The 20,339-nt window shown below is 39.5% G+C and overlaps 5 protein-coding genes across 12 annotated transcripts in view; 1 reads left to right on the top strand and 4 right to left on the bottom strand.

The window, feature by feature from the left end:
* Nucleotides 1–20,339, top strand: part of LOC124303640 (RYamide receptor) — a 94,248-nt gene that overhangs the window by 49,978 nt on the left and 23,931 nt on the right. The window lies entirely within an intron of this gene.
* On the bottom strand, nucleotides 615–7,619 carry LOC124303645 (pancreatic lipase-related protein 3-like). Of its 7 annotated transcripts, XM_046761125.1 has the most exons (9): nucleotides 7,268–7,619; nucleotides 7,130–7,184; nucleotides 6,914–7,067; nucleotides 6,686–6,744; nucleotides 4,334–4,479; nucleotides 3,563–3,805; nucleotides 3,107–3,286; nucleotides 2,862–3,021; nucleotides 615–2,231 (listed from the first exon to the last, which is right to left on the bottom strand). In XM_046761125.1, exons 5-9 carry the CDS (start codon nucleotides 4,449–4,451, stop codon nucleotides 2,054–2,056), a joined length of 879 nt encoding a protein of 292 aa, XP_046617081.1. In that variant the 5' UTR covers nucleotides 4,452–4,479; nucleotides 6,686–6,744; nucleotides 6,914–7,067; nucleotides 7,130–7,184; nucleotides 7,268–7,619; the 3' UTR covers nucleotides 615–2,053. The 7 variants fall into 7 exon arrangements, with proteins under 7 accessions (XP_046617081.1, XP_046617080.1, XP_046617076.1 ...); XM_046761124.1 differs by lacking the exon at nucleotides 6,914–7,067; XM_046761120.1 differs by lacking the exons at nucleotides 6,686–6,744; nucleotides 6,914–7,067; nucleotides 7,130–7,184; nucleotides 7,268–7,619 and adding exons at nucleotides 4,691–4,745; nucleotides 4,829–5,355; nucleotides 5,422–5,557.
* On the bottom strand, nucleotides 9,165–11,011 carry LOC124303653 (pancreatic triacylglycerol lipase-like). The gene is made up of 7 exons (XM_046761137.1): nucleotides 10,802–11,011; nucleotides 10,669–10,723; nucleotides 10,442–10,587; nucleotides 9,974–10,216; nucleotides 9,696–9,893; nucleotides 9,463–9,622; nucleotides 9,165–9,382 (listed from the first exon to the last, which is right to left on the bottom strand). The coding sequence occupies exons 1-7, from the start codon at nucleotides 10,884–10,886 to the stop codon at nucleotides 9,298–9,300; spliced, it is 972 nt and encodes a 323-aa protein (XP_046617093.1). The 5' UTR covers nucleotides 10,887–11,011; the 3' UTR covers nucleotides 9,165–9,297.
* LOC124303643 (phospholipase A1-like) lies at nucleotides 13,759–15,828 on the bottom strand. The gene is made up of 5 exons (XM_046761117.1): nucleotides 15,162–15,828; nucleotides 14,935–15,080; nucleotides 14,471–14,713; nucleotides 13,967–14,390; nucleotides 13,759–13,903 (listed from the first exon to the last, which is right to left on the bottom strand). Exons 1-5 carry the CDS (start codon nucleotides 15,386–15,388, stop codon nucleotides 13,819–13,821), a joined length of 1,125 nt encoding a protein of 374 aa, XP_046617073.1. The 5' UTR covers nucleotides 15,389–15,828; the 3' UTR covers nucleotides 13,759–13,818.
* Nucleotides 15,955–20,038, bottom strand: LOC124303654 (lipase member H-B-like). The gene is made up of 7 exons (XM_046761138.1): nucleotides 19,794–20,038; nucleotides 19,561–19,615; nucleotides 17,093–17,232; nucleotides 16,752–16,994; nucleotides 16,487–16,678; nucleotides 16,248–16,407; nucleotides 15,955–16,172 (listed from the first exon to the last, which is right to left on the bottom strand). Exons 1-7 carry the CDS (start codon nucleotides 19,879–19,881, stop codon nucleotides 16,094–16,096), a joined length of 957 nt encoding a protein of 318 aa, XP_046617094.1. The 5' UTR covers nucleotides 19,882–20,038; the 3' UTR covers nucleotides 15,955–16,093.

The raw sequence follows: 20,339 nt of genomic DNA, 5'->3' as shown, positions 1-20,339 counted from the left end.
GGGGTACCGGCAAGAAAAAGAGATACTGAAAAACGATCCAAAACACTCGCATATTTTGCAAGGTAAAAAAAACCTTCGAATCTTGTTTTCCAGTCGATTTTCGGTAAACATGAACTATTATAAATTGAATGAAACAACGTGAAAATAACTTGCATGAATAGGGAAAAATCAATTGCATCAGAAACGGAAAAGCCCAAAAGAAAAAAGAACCTAAAGGAAATGAAAACACTTGAAGCGATCTGAGTTTGAGGGCTTTATTATTTATAGTTCATTTTAAAGCACAACAAAACCAATTTAAAATCAGTTTGTTCGGTTTACTCTACTTTTTGCGTTAAATAAGGCTTTAACATTAGTTTATTGTTACACAAACATTAAATTTTCCCAACAGTTACAAGAAAATATAGTAACAGTGATCATAATGAGAAAGAATAATAACATATTACTAGACTTTCTGGTAATAGCTATATAACTAATTTTCATTTTCTACTTAGAACTATATTTTTCGATTGTGGTAAAAAATGAAAATAGTTAAGGACTGAGCGGTAACTAGAACTAAAAATTTCTGTCAGTGCAGAAAAATGAACTTTGAATTTTGATTCGAATAAATGCACGCTGAAATGCGTTTAGTCTTTTCTATTTTAAACCTCGTATAGAAATCTAACAATTCCGCTGCTTAGAGTTTAAACTTGAACGTTTCACAGAAAATTTATTCATTTATTCGTTTGTTTAATCTGCATTTTACAGTTCCTATCAACTATGATTAGTCGACTTTTCTTCTGTCTCAATTATTGCACAATTGCTCTGAAACCTCTTTAAAAAAATTGTATTATATTTCAACGACTGAATGACGCAGAGTCTTTTTTTGATCATGAATTTCGTAAACATTTAGCTCCCTTGAATCGAATTTCACTATCAATTTAGGATGCCTCGCCGACAATTTCACCAGAACACCCATAACATAACATCGTGTGCAAGGTGTTACTCAATCAATAATTAATTACTCATCTGATAAATCGATCAATCTTTTCCTTTCCGCATGATTATCTTGTAACGTTGCCAATTATAAACTATCAATCAATTTCAGACTAGATATTTGAAAAAATAACTCCAACAACCGCCCCATACTGCAAAAAAATATTCTGGTATGAACTTCCCCAGGCCATATTTGGTGTCTACTTTATGTAAATCTTACACAATCGCAAATTGAGAATTTCCTAATTGATCGTGACAACTGTTCTTCAGCAGTCCGTATTGCCCAATTTTGGTCAGTTTTAATACCGCCATTTACATAAACTCACAAGAATGAAATTGACCTGCAAAATCGAATTATTACATCTCTTTCTGCTTCCCGTGATTAGAAAATCAATCAAAGATAGGGGAAAGTGGGGTATGTTAAACCATCAATCACGTTGGACTTTTCAATAGGAAAGTGTAGGGCGAGAAATTTACTTTATGTAGAACCTGTAGTAACCTAAACTATAGTTCCAACATACCCTACTTTATCCTGTAACGTTATGACCACATGTCGTTTTACGTGAATTACTTTGAATTCATTTTGAACTTGCAAAATCGTTCGTCAAACTAAATGCAGAGTTGAATTGCAATTTTGAAACGGAAAACGATACACAACCCATCATCGTTGCTCAGTTCGTTGTTGTTTAATTGTTAGTTATCAGCTGGCCGCTGCAATCCACCAAGTGGCAAGCCAAGATTTGCACCTGCGGTTTAACTGACCAACGTCGAGTCGTGTATCAACCCGAGCGTATCTGCGCCACGTAATTAGCAGGCAAATTACTCGGTGTCAACTTAACGACATGCTCGTGCAGTGGTTTTATCGGGTTCCCTGCGGTATATCAAATAGTGTGCAAAATCGCACGTATGTGACGGCAAGTTATAGCCGCATTTTAATAAGTACTCCATCGCAGTTTCAGACAGTTTGTACATTCAGGAGGGGAATGGGAATGGGAGGAAATTATAATTGTACTAAGTCGATTAGAATCTTCGACAGAGTATTTCTGTTTGATATAATATTTTTGCAACTGTTTAAATTAGACTATGATCGTTGAGTCGAGGGAACAGAAACAGCCTCGATCAAATCTTTGGATGCCGCCACCTCCATCAGACTTTGAATAGTTGATACTAGTAGATTCGACGAATCATCGTACGTCGTACCCTCCACGCCTAGACCGTAGGGGGAAGCAAAGTTCGTCTGAAGGTAAAACTTGCCCCTTCTGGAAAAAAAATGTCATTTAAGAATGCGTAGGACGTACAGTCAGGTGATCAAAGTGTCAACGCAGAAGCGTGATAAGGCACAGGTTTCAAAATTGTCACTGAAATCGTTGTCTTTGGGTGTAGCTGGGAAAATCTACATAATGCAGGAAAAGTTTAAATACACCGGATTTCAACTCTAAATACCTCACTACGTCGACAGCATTAGGAATGTTGCATTCTTCTTCCATTTTCTTACCGACAAAATGCACACTGCTTCTCTGATTCTGATGAACAATAGGTCAGTTTTATTTTCAAATGGATTTGCCACAAATTATCCAAGTTGGATTTTGAATAACAGCATTAAATTACTCGTGGAATGATAAATTTACTCTCCGAAAAATCAACGAATTTTCAATTGAATTGAATAAACTGTATGCATTTTGCGTAGGATATATAATTGAATAATGGATTTCTCGGACGTTTTCAGAAACAGTGCGAGTGACATTTGAAATTCAGTACCGCCAACATTTGTTGATGAATCACAGAAAGATTTTTAGTTAAATTTAAATTAAATCGGTTTCAGTTACACTTTTTGCATCATTATCGTGTCACGTCTTTGCTCATAGAATGACTTTGTAAGTTTCACTCACGTGGTGGTCGGTGTGGCGTAACCCATTACCGATAAACCATTGAAATTGCATGAACCTATCTTGAATTTCGAATTTGAATCACAGGCGCGACCGATAAATGCGTCCTCATTTCGCACTGATTCGGCATAGAAAAGACAGGATCTGACGTGACTGCAGGTATCTAAAAAAAACAAGCACGTTGCGGTAAGTGTAAAAATATGGATGAAATCCCGACGCGCGGAAATCGATTGGACGGGCTCACATACAAGCTATCAAACATCCAGGCTGTAAGCTGGTACCGCCATTGGGATAAAAGTCGACATGCCCCACTTCCAAGTCCATACCAAGGACTCCCGCATCCGTATGGATAACTTCGACGAATTCAGCATCGCTGGGCTTCAGACGCTCCAAGACGGTATAGAAAAATGGTCCCGCGGGTTCTAACCCTAGTGTAACAGAATTGATGGAAATCTTTAAGATTGTTTTAAAATGTTGTGTGAAATAATAACACGAATTTTTTTCCATTCGCGAACTCAACGGCACAAAGTAAAAGCCAAAAAGAAGATATGAGAGAAGTACTTGAAAAGGTATTGCACGAAAAGCGGTTAAAGTACTGGTATCAGCTGGTTCATACTCACTGGTCCAGTAAAGGAAGTACAAGTCTGAAATCTAAACAGAAGTCAAATACACACGAAACGTGTCCGTATCTACTTTCGTCTCACCTACGATTCGAGGCAGAGTGAAATTCACGTATCGTCCAGCATACCCACAGACGTGGGCTCCCAACGAATGGCCTACCAGGTGAATAGAGGACGAGTTCAGACCGGCCGTCACCCACTCATTGAGGGCTGTGGCCAAAGTGTAGCCGACACCAGGAATGCTTCGAGCAGCGTAGAGGTATTCTTTGTCAGCGATGTTCGCCCAGTTTAACATCAGAACATTGTGATCCCGTCGTTCGAGATATGCTAAAAAATACCCAAGGTACGGTCAAAGTACTGTGGTGCTTTGGAATCGCCTTTACGCTATTTGACGATTAACGGGGTGCCGTGGTCGATTTCGACGTTGACGTATGTATCTCCAATCATCAAAATCCACGTACTTCAAACGCAATTGAAGGTCCACAGCCAGATCCTATACGCAACTCTGAACAAACACACTACAGTCTATTTTCATTTGACGCAGAAGTAAAGATATCGTACGGATTCTACGAAATCGCAATAGTAAATTCGTAAAATTCATACCATTTCTTTATTTCTACGGCAAATGAAAATGTGTTGGAGTGTGTTTTTATTTAGAATTGTGTATAAAATGGGGCTGTCAACCCCAAATTGCGTTTGAGATACGTGGTCTTCGATATTTGAAGATATATACGACAACGTCGAAATCGACTGCGGCATCCTCCTCAAATACAGCGGTGAGGTATGCCTGTCTTCTGAACGCCTAAAAATAAAATTACGATCTTCCGTTTAAACACGATAAAATTTCATTCGTACCAGTGACTACGGCTTGGGAGTTTTTCCAATTTGTAGTTCCGAACCAACCGAAGATAAACACAACGGTCGACTTGTTCAAGTCCATTTTGGCCAGCAAGTCCGCAGCATTGCCCACCATTACCTCTGTGAACGTGTCGAGGTCATCACTGAGGATGGTGCCGAAACGCGAGTCAATGAAAACCCAAAAAAACAGATAAATCTTACAAATTATCAAGTCAGCCGACAAGCCAAACACCCATCGAACACAAACTCTGACCATCGAATTTGTACATTTGACATTGAATTTTCTACAAGTTGTGAACAACGACAGGAGCCATCGCTAGTAAAGTCAACTATAGTTATTGACGATTCACGTACCATGTGTACAGCCGCAGTTTGACACCTGACAATTCAGCCAGCGTAGCTTGGTAAACTGTGAAATGAAATTCGAACTATGAGTACTGACATCGAATCTCGTATCACATCGAAAGGATAACGAAACGACGAATATCTTACTGCAAGCTTTGCAGGGCTCGTACTCTGATTGTGCTGCCATGACAAACGGTAGACCCAAGAACAGTAGACACAAAAATCCCCTCATCGATTCGATAAGCTTGGTCAGATCCCGTCGATTCCAGCAGGTCCAGTCTCGCGGACCGAGTCGATAGCTCCGTACTTATACGATTCTTGAGCCGATGTTTTCGCTAAACCCGACCACTTGACCTGCTGTATTCCGACATAAAACGTAAATAGTGTTGTTCAAATTTGTACGTCGTCTATAATTTTTGTCTTGTCGTGTTTAAATGGAAGATCGTCATTTTATTTTTAGGCGTTCAGAAGACATTGAGTCAGTAAACGTGAACCAGAAGAGAGAGTTTGTGTCAGACGAATACTGTGACGAGAGCTTGAAAAATTTACTATGAGTTATTAGTAAATCATGAATGAACCGTACTGCCCAAGCCTATGACACGGATGCCATTGTAAGTGGCCGCAGCATCCACGATATTGGCAAACCGAGTTCATCGATCGAGAGTTTACTGTGCCTGACGGAGAGAAAGCGAGAAAGTCAAAGGAACGAAGTAGTAGGCAAGTTTTACTATTCTTGTTACCTTCGAAGTCTCGCTCCAGCTGGAAACGTAGAAAACAGTTGGCTATTTTTAAGATAATTCGGGATCCTGAGTTTCATTTGCGTTACATGAAATATTCCATTTTTTTAATCGTTGCTCATTGTTTGACGAATGCTCCGATGTTTGTTCAAAAAAAAACATTGATATATTTCTAAAATTACATGGTGCAGACGCTTCCATCGTTCAAATATCTCGTAAAATTCGTAGATGTATGAAGCATTTGGCTTCCTCGAATCGGATTTCATTATCAGTTCAAGGTGCGTCACCGAAAATTTTGTCGGAATACGGAATACGTAACATCGTGTTCGAGATATTACGCACGTAATATTTTTTTACTCGTCCAACACTGTAAGAAATATTACGTTGTTGCCCTTTATAGACCATATTTGGTTTCCACTTGACACGAATATAAGATCATCTGCATGCGTTGAATTTCTGAATTGACCATAAAAACTGTTTTACAATAGTCTCTCGTATCGGTCAATTTTGGTCAGTTGTAACATCACTATGCATATCAACCGACAAAAATGCAGTCGATCTGCAAAACCGAATTATCGTACCTCTTTCTGCATTCCATGATTATGAAATCAATCGAAAATATAATGATATGACTACGTTTTGTTTCACGTGGATTATTACTCAACTTCTTGGGTACCGTGCAAAATTGATTGCAAAATTGAATTGTCACTCTGAAACGGAAAATGATGCATTCATAAAAAATTGATTCTTCTCCTTAGACACCACGCATCGTCGTTTATGCGCGACTGGCATTCGCGAAGCGGTAAGAAAAAATTAGCATGTGCGGTTCAAGTAACTAATGTCGAGTAATGTATCAACCCGAGCGTATCTACACCGCGTAAATAGCTGGTAAATTATTCGGTGTCAACTTAACGACACGTTCGTGCAACGGTTCGATCGGGGTCGTTGCGGTATAACAAATGGTGTTCGAAATCGCACATGTGACACGACATTTAGAACTGTAGTTTAATTATCATCGAATTACAATTTCCACTATCTTATGTTCTGAAAGCGAACAGGAAATGATACGAAGCGTAATTATACTAAGTGCATTGAAAAGTGGAAATTAATTGATCACATCTGATATTCTTGCAATAGTTCAAATTATTCTGTAACCCACATAATCGAGAGAATAAAAGTGTTCTCGATTACAATATCGCCGACGATTCGTTTATCAGATTTGGAATTATTCTTACTATCAGATTCGATAACTCTTCGTATTTCGTACCTTCCATTTTTGGACTTTAGAGTGAAGCTTCGGCCGCCTCGAGGTAATGCGTTCTTCTTCTAGAAGAAGAGAAACGTCGTTCAAAAATGCATGGGACTTAAAGTCAGGTCGTAAAAGTGTTGGAACAAAACTGTAATAAATGATAGATTTAAAAGTTATTGCTAAAGCTATTTCAGTTGCAGCAAAATCAAAACTGTAGTCTATATAGTACATGAAAAAATTACAAACCGACTCTACATATCGGACAATATCAAATAGGAGAGACTGGGTCACGACGAACCTCCTCCAAAAAATTTATAATTTCCCCTGTATTTGAGAAACAACATCATTTTAGTATTTCTTCACCGAAAAATTCGCACTATTTATATGAACTTTCTGCTCCCTGTAAGCGATGATAAAGACGATCATTAATGCAAGACAATTAGTTATTGAAGATTCACGTACTCTGTACATAACCACACTCTGATAGTTGGCAATGCAGCCGTTGTAGCTTGATAAACTGTGAAATAACATTCGACCGGTGACTAGTGATATCAAGTTTCGTGACGCGTTGAGAGAATAACGAATCGGTGATTAACTCACTGCAAACTATGTATGGCTCGTATGCTGCGTGTGCTGTGATGGCAAATGGTAGCCACAAAAACAGTAAACCCAAAAATCACATCGTTGAGTCACAAAAAAACTACGGTTGATGCTGTCAATTCCAGTAGCGTTATTCTCGTGGATTGAGTAGACCATCTTGCAATATACAGTTTTCGCCCCGTGGTTTTCAATCGACCTGCACGTGACGTAGATAACATATTCTTGGAGTATTTATAAGACTGAGACTTTTCGGCGGAATCAGCACTTGCCGCCTGACGACTCCCATTTCCCGCGACTTATTATCGACAAATACCTTGGCGAAAGCTCGTGACATTAAGAACGACTCATTACTAAGTTACGAGTGAAGTGATCCGATCAAGCCAATGACGCAGATAACAACGCGAGCAGCCGAAGCGAGTTGATTGGCCGAAAGGTTCTCATGTCACACGCAAATTCGTTAGAGAATTAGTTAATTAGCAACTCATGCGTCAGTACTTGACGTGCTTTCCGTTGTTTTTCAGTTATTTAGGTTGAACCCACAAAAAGTTTTAATACCCGTATCGAAGATGAGTGATTATCTGATAAGAATTTCAGCACTATTAGCAATTCAAGTGCCTGCGTCAGTATACACTTGTTCATTTGAAGTTCCAATAGTTCAGGAGATAATGTCAATGTATCGATGCGAGTATTTTTGTCAAAAAAAAGCATATTCAATGTTGAAATGAAAACTAACAAAGTGAATGACAAATTATTGTCGTCGGCACACAGTCGGATGGATTGATGAAAAATATCTCTGAATGGTATTTGACGAGTAAAATTTTTTCACATCGCCTTATTACAGAAACGTGGGTTACGCCGAATGTGTAGCACTTGATTTAACAAAGTATATTGACAAAGCCACAACGTCGCCTCAACCTCATTTACTCAACTTTACCTTGCGCGTTATACACGTAGCCAATATCCTTCCTCTGTTTACTGTTCTGGATCTAGGTAAAGAGGCACGCATTGCTAAGATTATCCAATATAGATCTATTACGCATTATACGGTCTAATTATGTCACGTTCGAATTCGATATTTTGCTTTTAGATTTGTGACGATTTATATATTTTGATAGACGAAAGTAAGAATCGAAATTCGGACGGATCAGCGGATCAGCGGATCCCCAGATCAGCAAATGAGTAGGCCTACGACTTTAGAAGGAGAGAGTTGTGTATGGAGGTGTCAGGAAATCATAAAGTGTGTGAAATTAACTCAAATCCTGATCAGGTAACAAATTCAATAAATAACGACGAACTGGAACAATAAAGAAAGTCACACCATTCTAAAATTATAAATACGACACATCAAACACTCTCCCTTCAAATTCTTCGAATAATTGTTCCGCTCGATTTTATCTATATACACTTTTACCGTCCGTTTTTATGTTATTGTTACTATTTTGTTTTATTCTTACTCGACTATTGTCTCTTATATCTTTTAACTTATGCACCTGTGCCGTCCACTTATATTTTTTAAACTATCAAACCAAGTTTGTTGGGTTGCGACGTGCAGGGACTATAAATTGGGTATTCTGTACTATTACTATATGATCGTCAACAACTATTTCTCGTAATTGTCTATTTATTTCCCTTTCTTTTATATTTGACTTATAATCAATAAACTAAAATTCATTACAGGTTCAGTATACGAGGTCAGTGCTCTTCTTACTGCATCGTTGTGGACTTCTGCATTTTTTAGAAAATTTACGTTGCGATTATCCATCCCAATTGCGGTAAATAATATGCATTATCATGCTCAAATCTCGGGAATAACAAAGATTCGTTTATCTTTTGATTTGAAATGATGAAAACAATTGGAAGGATCGGGTATAACATATTGTTAAAGAAGGAATCGAAATCATAATCCCCAGTTGATTTATTCACACAAATAACAGCGATACGTTTCATTCGCCAGTATTTAATTATCGTGATGATTGAGCTATTACAGTGTCCCTCGTCAATTACCTTCCAGTGGCTAAAATTGCATTGGCTTAAATCGAAGAGTCGTACGTCAGACCAGCATTTTCTCGACCATACGGAGATGCGCCGTTGGTTTGAAGATAGAATTTTCCGGTCCTGAAACGCAAACAACGTTCAATCGTCTCGTCTGAAATCTTCGATGCAACAGAATTATCATTCATCCGTCGTGGACTTACGCTGTTGTTGGCGTTGCGAATCCCATGACTATGGTTGTATTCGAGTCGCACAAGCCCGACGTGAAGTTCGAGTATGAGCTGCATTCCCGTCCAACGAAGGCATCTTCTGATTCAAGCGACTCGGTGAAGTATTGCCAGGATCTGTGATGACTGCAGAAGTCTGAAAGCAGAATATTTGTGGGCGAATAGATTGAAGTTTCATCTCGGGCCAGTTAGTCACTGCGATACTCTACCATCATCGCTGAACGGCACACTAAGGTTGCATCCAGGCTGAAGGCGCGTACCACCATTCGGGAAAAAGTTGACATCCCCCGAGCTGATTATGGTTCCGTATACTCCGGCGTCCGTGTGAATTATGTCAATGAACTCAGCGTCGCCAGAACCCAGGTTCTCGATTAACAAGTTAAATCCGGGACCGGCGGGATCCAAGCCTGAAAAAAGAGTCGACTTCGTTGAATCTCGAAACGAATCAAGACTGCATACGGTCGCCCAGTATAGTCGTTTTCCTCACCTGTGATTCTCGGCACAGAGAAACTGGCGCATTTTCCAAAAAACCCGCTGATCTGACTCCCGAGCGAATGGCTCACCACGTGGAGCGTCGAAGAATCCAGGGCATTTTCCACCAGCTCGTTGAATGCTTGCGCCAGGGTGTAACCGACCCCAGGAACGCTCAGTGCAGCAAAGGGATACGACCTTGTTGCGATATCCTCGTAGTTTGCGAGTATGACATTGTGATCGTTCCGCTTCGAGTATGCTACAAATAAAATTTTTCAATCTCCGAGGCTCGTGTAATTAACGTCCTGAAAAATACACCGATACAAATTCTGTCTTGAAGATGCCCCGACACTACAATCATACGTACTTTATAATACATCTCATGAGACCTGATCACAGATAGGAACTTTATGATCATGCTCGAAAGTCACCGTGGACAGTCTTCCAGACAGAGTCTGATGCATATATAATTTAAGACACTTACCACCAAGGACAGATATAACACTGTTAGACTCTGGAGTCTCGGTCCAGCCAGAAATATACAGAAGTGTCGGTTTGCTACTATTGAGATAGTTTAAGAGATTCACCGCATTACCAACCAACTCTTCCACGTAATTATCCAAGGTTGTTCTGGAATAATACTCGTGTTATATTTCAGAACATTTCAAACAAGCTGATCCACAAGCTAGAGACGAACTCGGCCTTACTCACCCTGTATAAAAGCGGAGTGAAATGTTCGCCAATTCACTCGGTGTCGCTCGAATGGCTGTAAGAGAAATCAAAGAACGATTGAGATATGATGGGAAAAACAGTTCGGAAAATTTTTAAAACACTGCCTACTCACTACAGTCGTCGCATGGCGTGTAGGAGCAATTGCTAACCGCTGCAACCAACGGCAGACAGAAGTAGAGGAGCCAAGTTGACTGCATTATTCTTTCGGATTAAATTCTTGATGCTCAATACGTAAAGGTACGAGCAACCTGTGACTGTTGCGGTCCGAATCGATACTCCAATTACTGTTCGAACAGAAAGATCGTTAGCTATACTGTCCACCGAATTCATTTCAACCATCTCCATATTTGTATAGCTCCACTCTTTACATGTGTGGAAATTTATTCCGTCATAGCAGAAGTAGCAAATACAAGTGGCATCATGATCGTGTTTGCACCAACTAAGCAAATGTTCGTTTTGGTTGAGCGAACAGCGTGTTCAGTTTTCATTGTTCTGATCCAACGGAGATCTAATTTGCAACATATTGCATGATTACATCGCGTTGGAATTTGATATTTCGCAATCACGTTCAGCTTTCAGTATCGTGCCAAACTATGTCAAATATAGATTTTTAATTATTTGTTCTCATTTCTTGAGATGCGAAAAAATTACACGTTATTCCTCAGTTTTTTGTCTTAAATTCCGCCCGTCGTGAAGTTCGACGTCTCATCTGGTTTGTGTGTTAATAAATGTCAAAATCTGCCATGCGTGCTCTCGTGACACGGCATAGTCAGCGATACAAAATATATAACAGCGGGAGGGCAGTTATGACTTCGGACTCTGTCTGTTTATTTGCATTTTTGGCAGCCTATTTATGATCCGTCTTTAACATAAGATGGTTTGACCTTATTACCGACAAAATTTTATGGTCAATCCTAGTTCCTCATAGCTTAGGCGAGCACGGAAAATTGTTCGTTACCCATAATGCTTCGAGGAAAGCGTATATTGCTATTCGTTCAAAAAAATCGGGTACTTTAAAACATTGAAAGTGAGACCACTGAAGCCAGCATTTCGTATTTAATACGAGGGAAAGATGAACGATAATATTTGTACTGCATATGGAATGATGCTATTGAAAAACAATAGTCGTGCTATTTGCATATAACATTGGAAAGTTATGCCTGAAGATTTACAAGTAATATTGTGTTCCCAGATTGAACAATTCAGTTGAGACACTGAGCTGAATACTGCTATTTCTTTTTCTGAAGCAGTTTTATGATCAGCGTGAACTTCATCCAACGAAATCAAAACTATAGACAAATTGTTTAAAATGAGAAGTAGGAAAATTTTCCTCCTTATAAATTGTGCAAAGATATGCCAAATTTACTAGAACAGTAGAGAGAATAGTAGAAAAACAGACTAACGATTTACTCAATAGTATAGCTAGTGTAGTATTAGATTGGAATTCACTTCCTTCTCGAACAAATTTGGAAACATTAAAAAGTATTTAGATGCCATAGAGATGAATAATTACTTAGCTGTGCAATGTTCTTAACGAGACAGTTAGTGAGCAAGTGTAAATCATGTAACGATTTCTTATTATTTATATTAAAGAAACCTGATAATGGGGGGGCGGGGCCTGCCGAAACGACGTAGAGAAAATAAAATTGATAACTAAATGTCCATCGGTCCATCCTTGACCTTTATCCAACGAAATCAAATCTTGATGATATTCTCCACGGTCACGAACTTCAACTTATTAATAAACAGACAGAGTCCGAAGTCATAACTGCCCTCCCGCTGTTATATATTTTGTATCGCTGACTATGCCATGTCGCGAGAGCACGCATAGCGGACTTTAACATTTATTAACGCGCAAACCAGATAAGACGCAAAACTTCACGACGGGCTAAATTTAAGATAAAACTGTAAGGAATGATGTGTAAGTTTTTCGCGTCTCGGGAAAGGAGACCACATCATTATAAATCTATCCTCAAAATTGTTTGGCATGATACACACTCGTTTCTTGGTCTTACATAAATGGAATAGTTTTGTCTAGAAACTTGATACTTTTCTATTTTGGCCGGTGAAATAAAAATAAGCCTACGATAGGTTGCGGAGTTAAGAATTTTGAAAAACCACGTTTTACGCAATGTTGAATCACTCCAAGATCGTGCGATTAAAAAATTTCTCCGACACGGCGATTCGAAGAAAACATATAAACTGTCAAGCGCTACTATATAGAGTTCCGTTCGTTGCATAGAAAAATTATTATCTCCCTCCGACCGTCAGAATTGGATTTCTTACGTGTTAATCAAATTGGAAATTACAAAATCTCGATACGACACCTCTTAAAAAAATCGCACGGCGATTTCCTTTCACGAGGTCCAACATTATGTTATAAACTATTATTTCATGAAGCTGGAGATCGAAAAAAAAAATTTTTTTTTTTTTTTGAGGCAGTCTAATATATACTATATATATATACTATGTATGTCAGTATATATACTATACATATACTATAATACATACTATATTATACTATATATACTATACATATTCTATGTATATCCGTGACATATATAACATGCGTGCGTATTATATAGAATGTAACTCATCCGACTTTTAGAATCGAGATATCTCAGAAATGACAATTCTTAGGAAAAAAAGTATAGAGACCATTTTTGTGGATAACTTTATGATCTACAATTTTGGTCAGAACTATTTTTTTGATAAAATTAACCGTTAACGAGAAAAATCTAAGAAACCGAATATTTTGACCTTTGAGCTTGAATAACTTTTTTAGCACACATGGTATCGATGGGGACTTCTTTCTTTTTCTTTATAATGGTAAGCCCAAGGTCTCTACCAAAATTCAGCTCCGTCGGAATTATTGTGTTTCGATCACTATTTTTATGTCTAAATTGACCGGACTAATATGCATGAATGGTCCCGACAAACTGATTTGCCGGCAACGGGTGCAACGATCGGGTATAAAATATTGTCAACAAAAAAATCAATCTCGTGATGTTAACCTCATATATTCACACAGGTAACAGCTATACATTACATTCAATAGTATTTGATTACCGCGATAATTGTTACACATGAATCCCGTGTCGATGGTCCATTGGCTAAAATTGCGTTGGCCTAAAACAACGCGTCGTACGTCAAGCCCTTGTACCTTCGACCATACGGAAACGCGCTATTGGTTTGAAGATAGAATTTTCCGTTCCTGAAATGCAAACAACGTTCAATCGTCTCGACTGAAATCTTCATTCGTCCGTCGTGGACTTACGCTGTTGTTGGCGTTCCATATCCCATGACTGCGACTACACCCCAGCTAAAACCTGACTTGAAACTCCGATATGATTTGGATTTCTGTCCGACGAAGGCATCTTCTGATTCAAGCGACTCGGTGAAGTATTGCCAGGATCTGTGATGACTGCAGAAGTCTGAAAGCAGAATATTTGTAGGCGAATACAGTGAAGTTTCATCTCGGGGTAGTAACTGTGATACTCTACCATTATCGCTGTATGGCAGACTAAATTTGCATCCAGGCTGAAAACGATTACCACCGTTCGGGTAAAAGTTGGCATCCCCCCTGTTACTTGCAGTGCCGTAGATTCCAGCGTCCGTGTGAATTATGTCAACGAACCTGGCGTCACCAGATGCCAGGTTCTCGTTCATCATGTCAAACCCGGGACCGGCTGGATCCAAGCCTGAGAAAAAAGTCAGCGTCGTTGAATCCCGAAGTGGATCAAGACTGCATACGGTTGCCGATTCCAGTCGTTTTCCTTACCTGTGATCCTTGGCACGATGAAGTCGACGCATTTTCCGAAAAACCCGCTGACCTGACTTCCGAGCGAATGGCTCACCACGTGGAGCGTCGAAGAATCCAGGCCGTTTTTCACCAGCTCGTTAAATGCTTGCGCCAGGGTGTAACCGACTCCAGGAACGCTCAGCGCGGCAAAGGGATACGACCTTGTTGCGATATCCTGGTAGTTTGCGAGTACGACATTGTGATCGCACCGCTTCAAGTATGCTACAAATAAAATTTTTCAATCTCCGAGGCTCGTGTAATTAACGTCCTGAAAAATACACCGATACAAATTCTGTCTTGAAGATGCCCCGACACTACAATCATACGTACTTTATAATACTCATGAGACGTGATCACAGATAGGAACTTATGATCATGCTGGAAAGCCACCGTGGACAGTCTTCCAGACAGAGTCTGATGCATACATAATTTAAGACACTTACCACCAACGACAGCCAGAACACTGCTAGACTCTGGAGTCTCGGTCCAGCCAGAAACATACATAACTGTCGGTTTGCTACTATTGAGATAGTTTAAGAGATTCACCGCATTACTAACCAACTCTTCCACGTAATTATCCAAGGTTGTTCTGGAATAATACTCGTGTTATATTTCAGAACATTTCGAACAAGCTGATCCACGAGTTAGAGAAGAACTCGGCTTTACTCACCCTTTGTAAAGGCGGAGTGAAATGTTCGCCAGTTCACTCGGCTTCGCTCGAATTGCAGTAAGAGGCATCACAGAACGATTGAGATATGATGGAAAAAACATCTCGAAAAATTGTCGTGGATAATCGACCACAGATTCACTGCAGTCGTTGCAAGGTGTGTAGGAGCAATTCGTAACTGCCGCAACGAACGGCATACAGAAATAGAGGAACCAGATTGACTGCAACATTCTTCGGAATAACTTTCTTGATGATCAATTCGTGAGAATACGAGTCGCTGGTGACTGCTGTTGTTCGAATCGATACTCCAATTACTGTTCGAATGAGAGCATCCTTCGCTATACTGTCCAACGAATTCATTTCAACCACCTCCATAACCGTATGGCTCGACTCGTAACGTGTTGAAATCTACCCAACCCGACAAGTGGCAAATACAAGTAGCACCATGATTGCGTTTCCATAAATTAAGCAAATTTTCATTGAGGTTGAGCGATTAGTGTTTCCCGTTTCCACTTTGAGTAAATAATTTCCTCATTTGCCAGACTCATGAGTATACGTAAGGTAGCATAGACTGTTCGCATTATGGATCGTCTGGTGCTCCTTAGCTCAATTCTTGATGCAGCTGAATATTAGACACTTCGTACTGCCATTCCACTAAATTGACATCTGGATCAAGGATAAGAACAAAACTTGGGAGATTTAGGTCACAGAATCGGTAAATATTGACGGTCTCGAAAAGCGCGAAGCGTGCAGAATGAGCGTCGAATTCGTGTCGTGAAATACAGTATACGACAAATGGATTGAGCGATATCTGTTTATTCGATTTTGAGTACACCCAAAACTATTTTTTTACGATGTTGGACATTCAAGGTCACGAGATGCGAACTCCTCGTTTGCTCGGGACGATGAAACGTTGTCGTAAAACGTGAACGAGTCTACTCCACATACGTAGTACCCTCTTCTCCTCGACCGTAGGGCGAGTCGCCGTTGGTCTGAAGCATGTAGTTCCCGGCCCTGAAATGTATTCCAGAATTGGTAATAAATCAAGGTCCTCAGAGATAGTCGTTAGAAAAACTTTACTGAACTCACGTTGTGTTCGGTGTCGCATAGCCCATTATCTCCTCCGTGTTGGAGCTACATGAGCCGGCTTCGAATTCCGTATAAGAGTCACAAGCAATGGCGAGGAACGCGTCCTCGTCGGACAAGGACTCCACAAAATAAGCCCATGATCTGGCGTGACTGCAGGTAACTGTGAACAAAAGATTGGATGATCAGGATCAAGACATTCTACCATAACTACAAGCAGGATGCGGTATCTTTGTTCTCACTCTGCACGAGTTCGGAAGTTGTGGAGCACCCTGGTTGACTAGAGCCGCCGTTAGGCCAGAAGTCGACATCGCCCGCGCTGTAGTCAATGCCCAAATACGAAGCCTCGGTATGTATGATCTCGACAAAATCAGCGTCGCTGGCTTGCAGGTGAGAATCGGTCTCCGTGAACCCGGGACCAGCTGGATCCAGCCCTGAAAGACGCCCCGATGTCGTTAGAACCCATTTTGTATTACCGTTCGCTTTCTGCGCCTCATCCCATCTTGCCTGTGATTTTCGGAATGGTGAAGTTTACGTTCTTTCCAATGTACCCCATCACTTGTGCTCCCAACGAGTGACCGACCAGGTTCAGAGTCGTCGCGTCCAACCCCGCTGCCACCATTTCGTCGAGAGCTATCGCCACCGTGTAGCCGACACCCTCAGTGCTTAAATATGCGTAGTTCCAAGCCTCTCCAGCTATTTCGCTATAGTCTAGCACCAGCACGTTGTGGTCGGCACGTTTCAAGTAAGCTGCAACGCGTTCACCGGTCATTGTTCATCCCAAGGTGTTCCAAGGTTCGATTTCGATAACCGTGAACGAGGTCAGGCCGGCCTCTTTCCTTTCTTACCTGCCACTATAGTCTGCACACTCGTTGATTTCGAAGATTCGGTCCATCCGTGAAAATAGAGAACGGTCGGTTTGCTGGCATCGATTTTGACCACTAAATCCGTCGCAGCGCCAATCAGTACGCTCGTGTTCTCAGCATCACTGTGATTATTCGAAAATATTAGCCTTAAAAATAAATTTGTTCCGTTTTTGTTTACCGATATAGAAAACCGTCTTCAATTGGAACATCTGCTGAAACCTTTTTGATTTTCAACTGCTGTCATTTGCCACTTTAAAACCTTTGAAACGAATATATACAGAATGTTTCTGAGCAAACGACGCAGGATGTCGGGGTGCCTAACACCGAGGGAAACACATCAGTAAAACAGACCTCTACCGGGTCGTAATCACTTTAGTCAAGTCGAGTTATATAATAAATTTAACGTGAACCCGGAACGCGATCACTGAACGCTTCAGCATGGATTATAAACTACGAAACAACTGCTTGGTCAAATCCACAAAACTTGGTAATACGAGTTGATCCAGCCCACTCGCATGAACTTTAAACGCCCTACTTACCGATAAGTTGTACCGATATTTATTTCCCTCAGTGGTAGACAATCCAACACACTGCGGGGTTTACTCGAAGAATATTCGGCACTGCACACTTTCCAAATTCTAGCTAAGAAAAGAACGCTGGTCACAAATCGTATGACTCGGTGTATCTTCACCGAGAGCAGAACAAATCGTTCCAGCGGTATTATTTTTTAATTGGAACGCGAAATGAATTCAGTACCGAATGTGCTCCTTGTCTGTTATTGTCTTGAATGTTATTTTTCCCGCTCTACTGGTTCGTATAGTATTTTGAAAGTTTAGATGTCGTCACTTAAAAATCACGGAAAGAGCTGTAGATATACTGACAAGGAAAGTATCCCAGGTTGATCTCTCCGATTTTAAATCTATTTCGTATGTCTGTAGTGCACCGAAAACTGAGCGACACGTTGTTTTTTATTAACCAATAAACACTTCAAGTGAGTGAAACTGCCCTCCAAAGACGGAGGTGCCAAGCATCAATTTCGTTATTTCACCCATAAAAGCATAATATTTTTTAACCGAACGAACAGAAAATTTTTCGAAAGAATCCATGAACACTAGACTGGGCCAAATAAAACGAAGAATTTTTTTTTTTTAATGGTACTGTATAAACATTGTTCATGACGACAAATAAAAATTATCCTGAAAGTTTGAGCCCTTAATATTAATATTAAGGGGTGTATCGTTACAGCTATTGATTTTTTAACAGTTACCGCATTTTTTTACCCAAAATCCGTCAATTATCAATCTGAAAAATTTTATCAATCCATATTTTTGAAGGAAATTAAGCTTCCTACAAAAAAGCTCTCTTACTAAATTGACGTAGATCGAGCCGTTTCCTTGTAATCGTGCCTTAAACATTGATTTGTTTTTTCAAATTTTTGTTCGAATTTTTGATTTTTGTAATTACCAGAAAAATCAATATTTTCATAGATCAAACCATTATTTTTGTGGGAAATTTGATGCTCTACAAAAAAGGTCTCTTAACATTTTTCATGAAATTCACTCCTTTAAAAATTATTCGACATTGAAATTGTATTTTGGGTGGTTTGACTAAAAAATATTATATTCTCATGGGTAAAGCAATAAAATTGATGCTTAACACCTTCATCTGCGAAGGGTACTTTTACCGCCTAGTTTTCGATATACTATACATCATATATGAACTAGATCAAAATCAGAGAGACACCTTCCTTGTGAGTTGAAATGTTATCAAAGATCGGTCAAAAAGACACGCAAGAAATCAAACAAATCATGTACACCTGATATTTACGCGGCGGCCATGAAAACTTTGATACCGCCTTATTGAGGTTATCCACATCCATTTTTGTAAATTATCAGCCAATTTCAAAATCTAACAGACCTTTTTCTTTGATTGATATTTATGTTATAAACTTAATATTTTTTTTTTCATACATCCTCTAGTTTGGGATTTGCGATACGAGTTTTGTGTCCAAATGAAACTAGCAAAACAGGCTTCCTCCAACTTCTTGGCACGAAGCCTCCTGTTAAATCTACATTTTCGTTACAGTATGTTTATTCTTCAAACACTGAACCTCCTGCGCACTGGTTACTTGGAGCAAAATTTTTTTTCAAATTACTTCCAAACCTACCTTATTTTCATATTTACATAACACATTATAAAATGCGTCGTTGAGCTTTTATCTCTTCTTGACTCGCAATCGATAACCTTTTGCAGACGGGAAAATATGAAAAAGAGTTGCAGAGTAGGTGACAATGGGAAGGATAGATTAAATAGATAAACTTCTTCGTTGAAAATACTTCTTTGAATCGTAAGAAGAAAAAACAACTTATAACCATCAACTAATTTCATTGTAGGTATTTGAAAAATAGAATATGTATGTATCGAAAATAATTAAAGAAAATATCACATACCTAGTGATTATGTACAACTCGATATTCTCCAATTGGGTGGAATTCGCTCGATCAGCTGTGAGGGAAACAAAATTCAGTTATAATGACACATCACAAATTCCGTAAATGGGATATGAAAATCATATGCCAATCATTTGATAAAGATAATCGAAATATTGTATAAATCGGTGATCTGGGATTGCGAGACCAAAATTCTGCTTTTTTATCCGAAGGAAAATAAAATTTTCGCTTACTGCAAGAGTCACAAGGCGTGTAAGTTGGACTGGCGACATTGACCAGCGCCATTCCGAAGAACAAGAAATACGCGAATCCTGCCATCATTGAAAACAGCGTACGGACAGTGAAAATATAAATCTATCACCACCGATCGGCGTCGCGTTTAAATACTGATTCTCGTAACTAGGTTTATCAAATACGAAACACGATTAAACCTAATCACGCATCGCAGCCCCCGATGTCTTGAAAAATATTAAAAATTTTTTTCCACCAGCTTTCAAATATTTGCTCGTAACAAATTTGTCAGCGATTCAACGTCATTGCCGTAAGCGAAGTGATAATAGTTCGAGGTGATGTTTTCTTTCCTTTTTTGTTTTTTTATCACAACATGCTTTTACCGTAAATATTATTCACTGTAATTCATTCAATCGCTATCGCGTTATTTCACTTCCTCAACGATGCGATTTACACCGTAGATTAAATATCCGTAATTGCCTAATTATAGATCGACTAAAAATTTTATTGATTAGATTATTTGCACCTGTGTACGCGTGGAGTTATAT

This window comes from Neodiprion virginianus, chromosome 4 (genome assembly GCF_021901495.1).
Source record: "Neodiprion virginianus isolate iyNeoVirg1 chromosome 4, iyNeoVirg1.1, whole genome shotgun sequence".
Lineage (NCBI taxonomy): Eukaryota > Metazoa > Arthropoda > Insecta > Hymenoptera > Diprionidae > Neodiprion > Neodiprion virginianus.
The sequence above is the reverse complement of the archived record's forward strand: the minus strand, read 5'-3'. Positions and strand labels throughout refer to the sequence as shown.

Bases quoted from the DNA above. Each gene is read 5' to 3' on its own strand.
- LOC124303645 (XM_046761120.1), bottom strand. From the start codon at position 4,913: ATGAGGGGATTTTTGTGTCTACTGTTCTTGGGTCTACCGTTTGTCATG. The intron at 4,480-4,690 runs GTACGTGAATCG...CACCATCCTCAG, and splicing joins AAACTGCGGCTGTACACATG to TGATGACCTCGACACGTTCA. The intron at 3,287-3,562 runs GTGAGACGAAAG...CTGTTACACTAG, and splicing joins CACTCTGCCTCGAATCGTAG to GGTTAGAACCCGCGGGACCA.
- LOC124303653 (XM_046761137.1), bottom strand. From the start codon at position 10,886: ATGCAGTCAACTTGGCTCCTCTACTTCTGTCTGCCGTTGGTTGCAGCG. The intron at 10,724-10,801 runs GTGAGTAGGCAG...TTTCTCTTACAG, and splicing joins CACGCCATGCGACGACTGTA to CCATTCGAGCGACACCGAGT. The intron at 9,623-9,695 runs GTAGAGTATCGC...TTCTGCTTTCAG, and splicing joins TGTGCCGTTCAGCGATGATG to ACTTCTGCAGTCATCACAGA.
- LOC124303643 (XM_046761117.1), bottom strand. From the start codon at position 15,388: ATGTTGCAGTCAATCTGGTTCCTCTATTTCTGTATGCCGTTCGTTGCG. The intron at 14,714-14,934 runs GTAAGTGTCTTA...TTTTATTTGTAG, and splicing joins TGTTCTGGCTGTCGTTGGTG to CATACTTGAAGCGGTGCGAT. The intron at 13,904-13,966 runs GTAAGTCCACGA...TTTGCATTTCAG, and splicing joins TATGGAACGCCAACAACAGC to GAACGGAAAATTCTATCTTC.
- LOC124303654 (XM_046761138.1), bottom strand. From the start codon at position 19,881: ATGATGGCAGGATTCGCGTATTTCTTGTTCTTCGGAATGGCGCTGGTC. The intron at 16,408-16,486 runs GTGAGAACAAAG...TTTTGTTCACAG, and splicing joins AACTTCCGAACTCGTGCAGA to TTACCTGCAGTCACGCCAGA. The intron at 16,173-16,247 runs GTGAGTTCAGTA...AATACATTTCAG, and splicing joins TATGCGACACCGAACACAAC to GGCCGGGAACTACATGCTTC.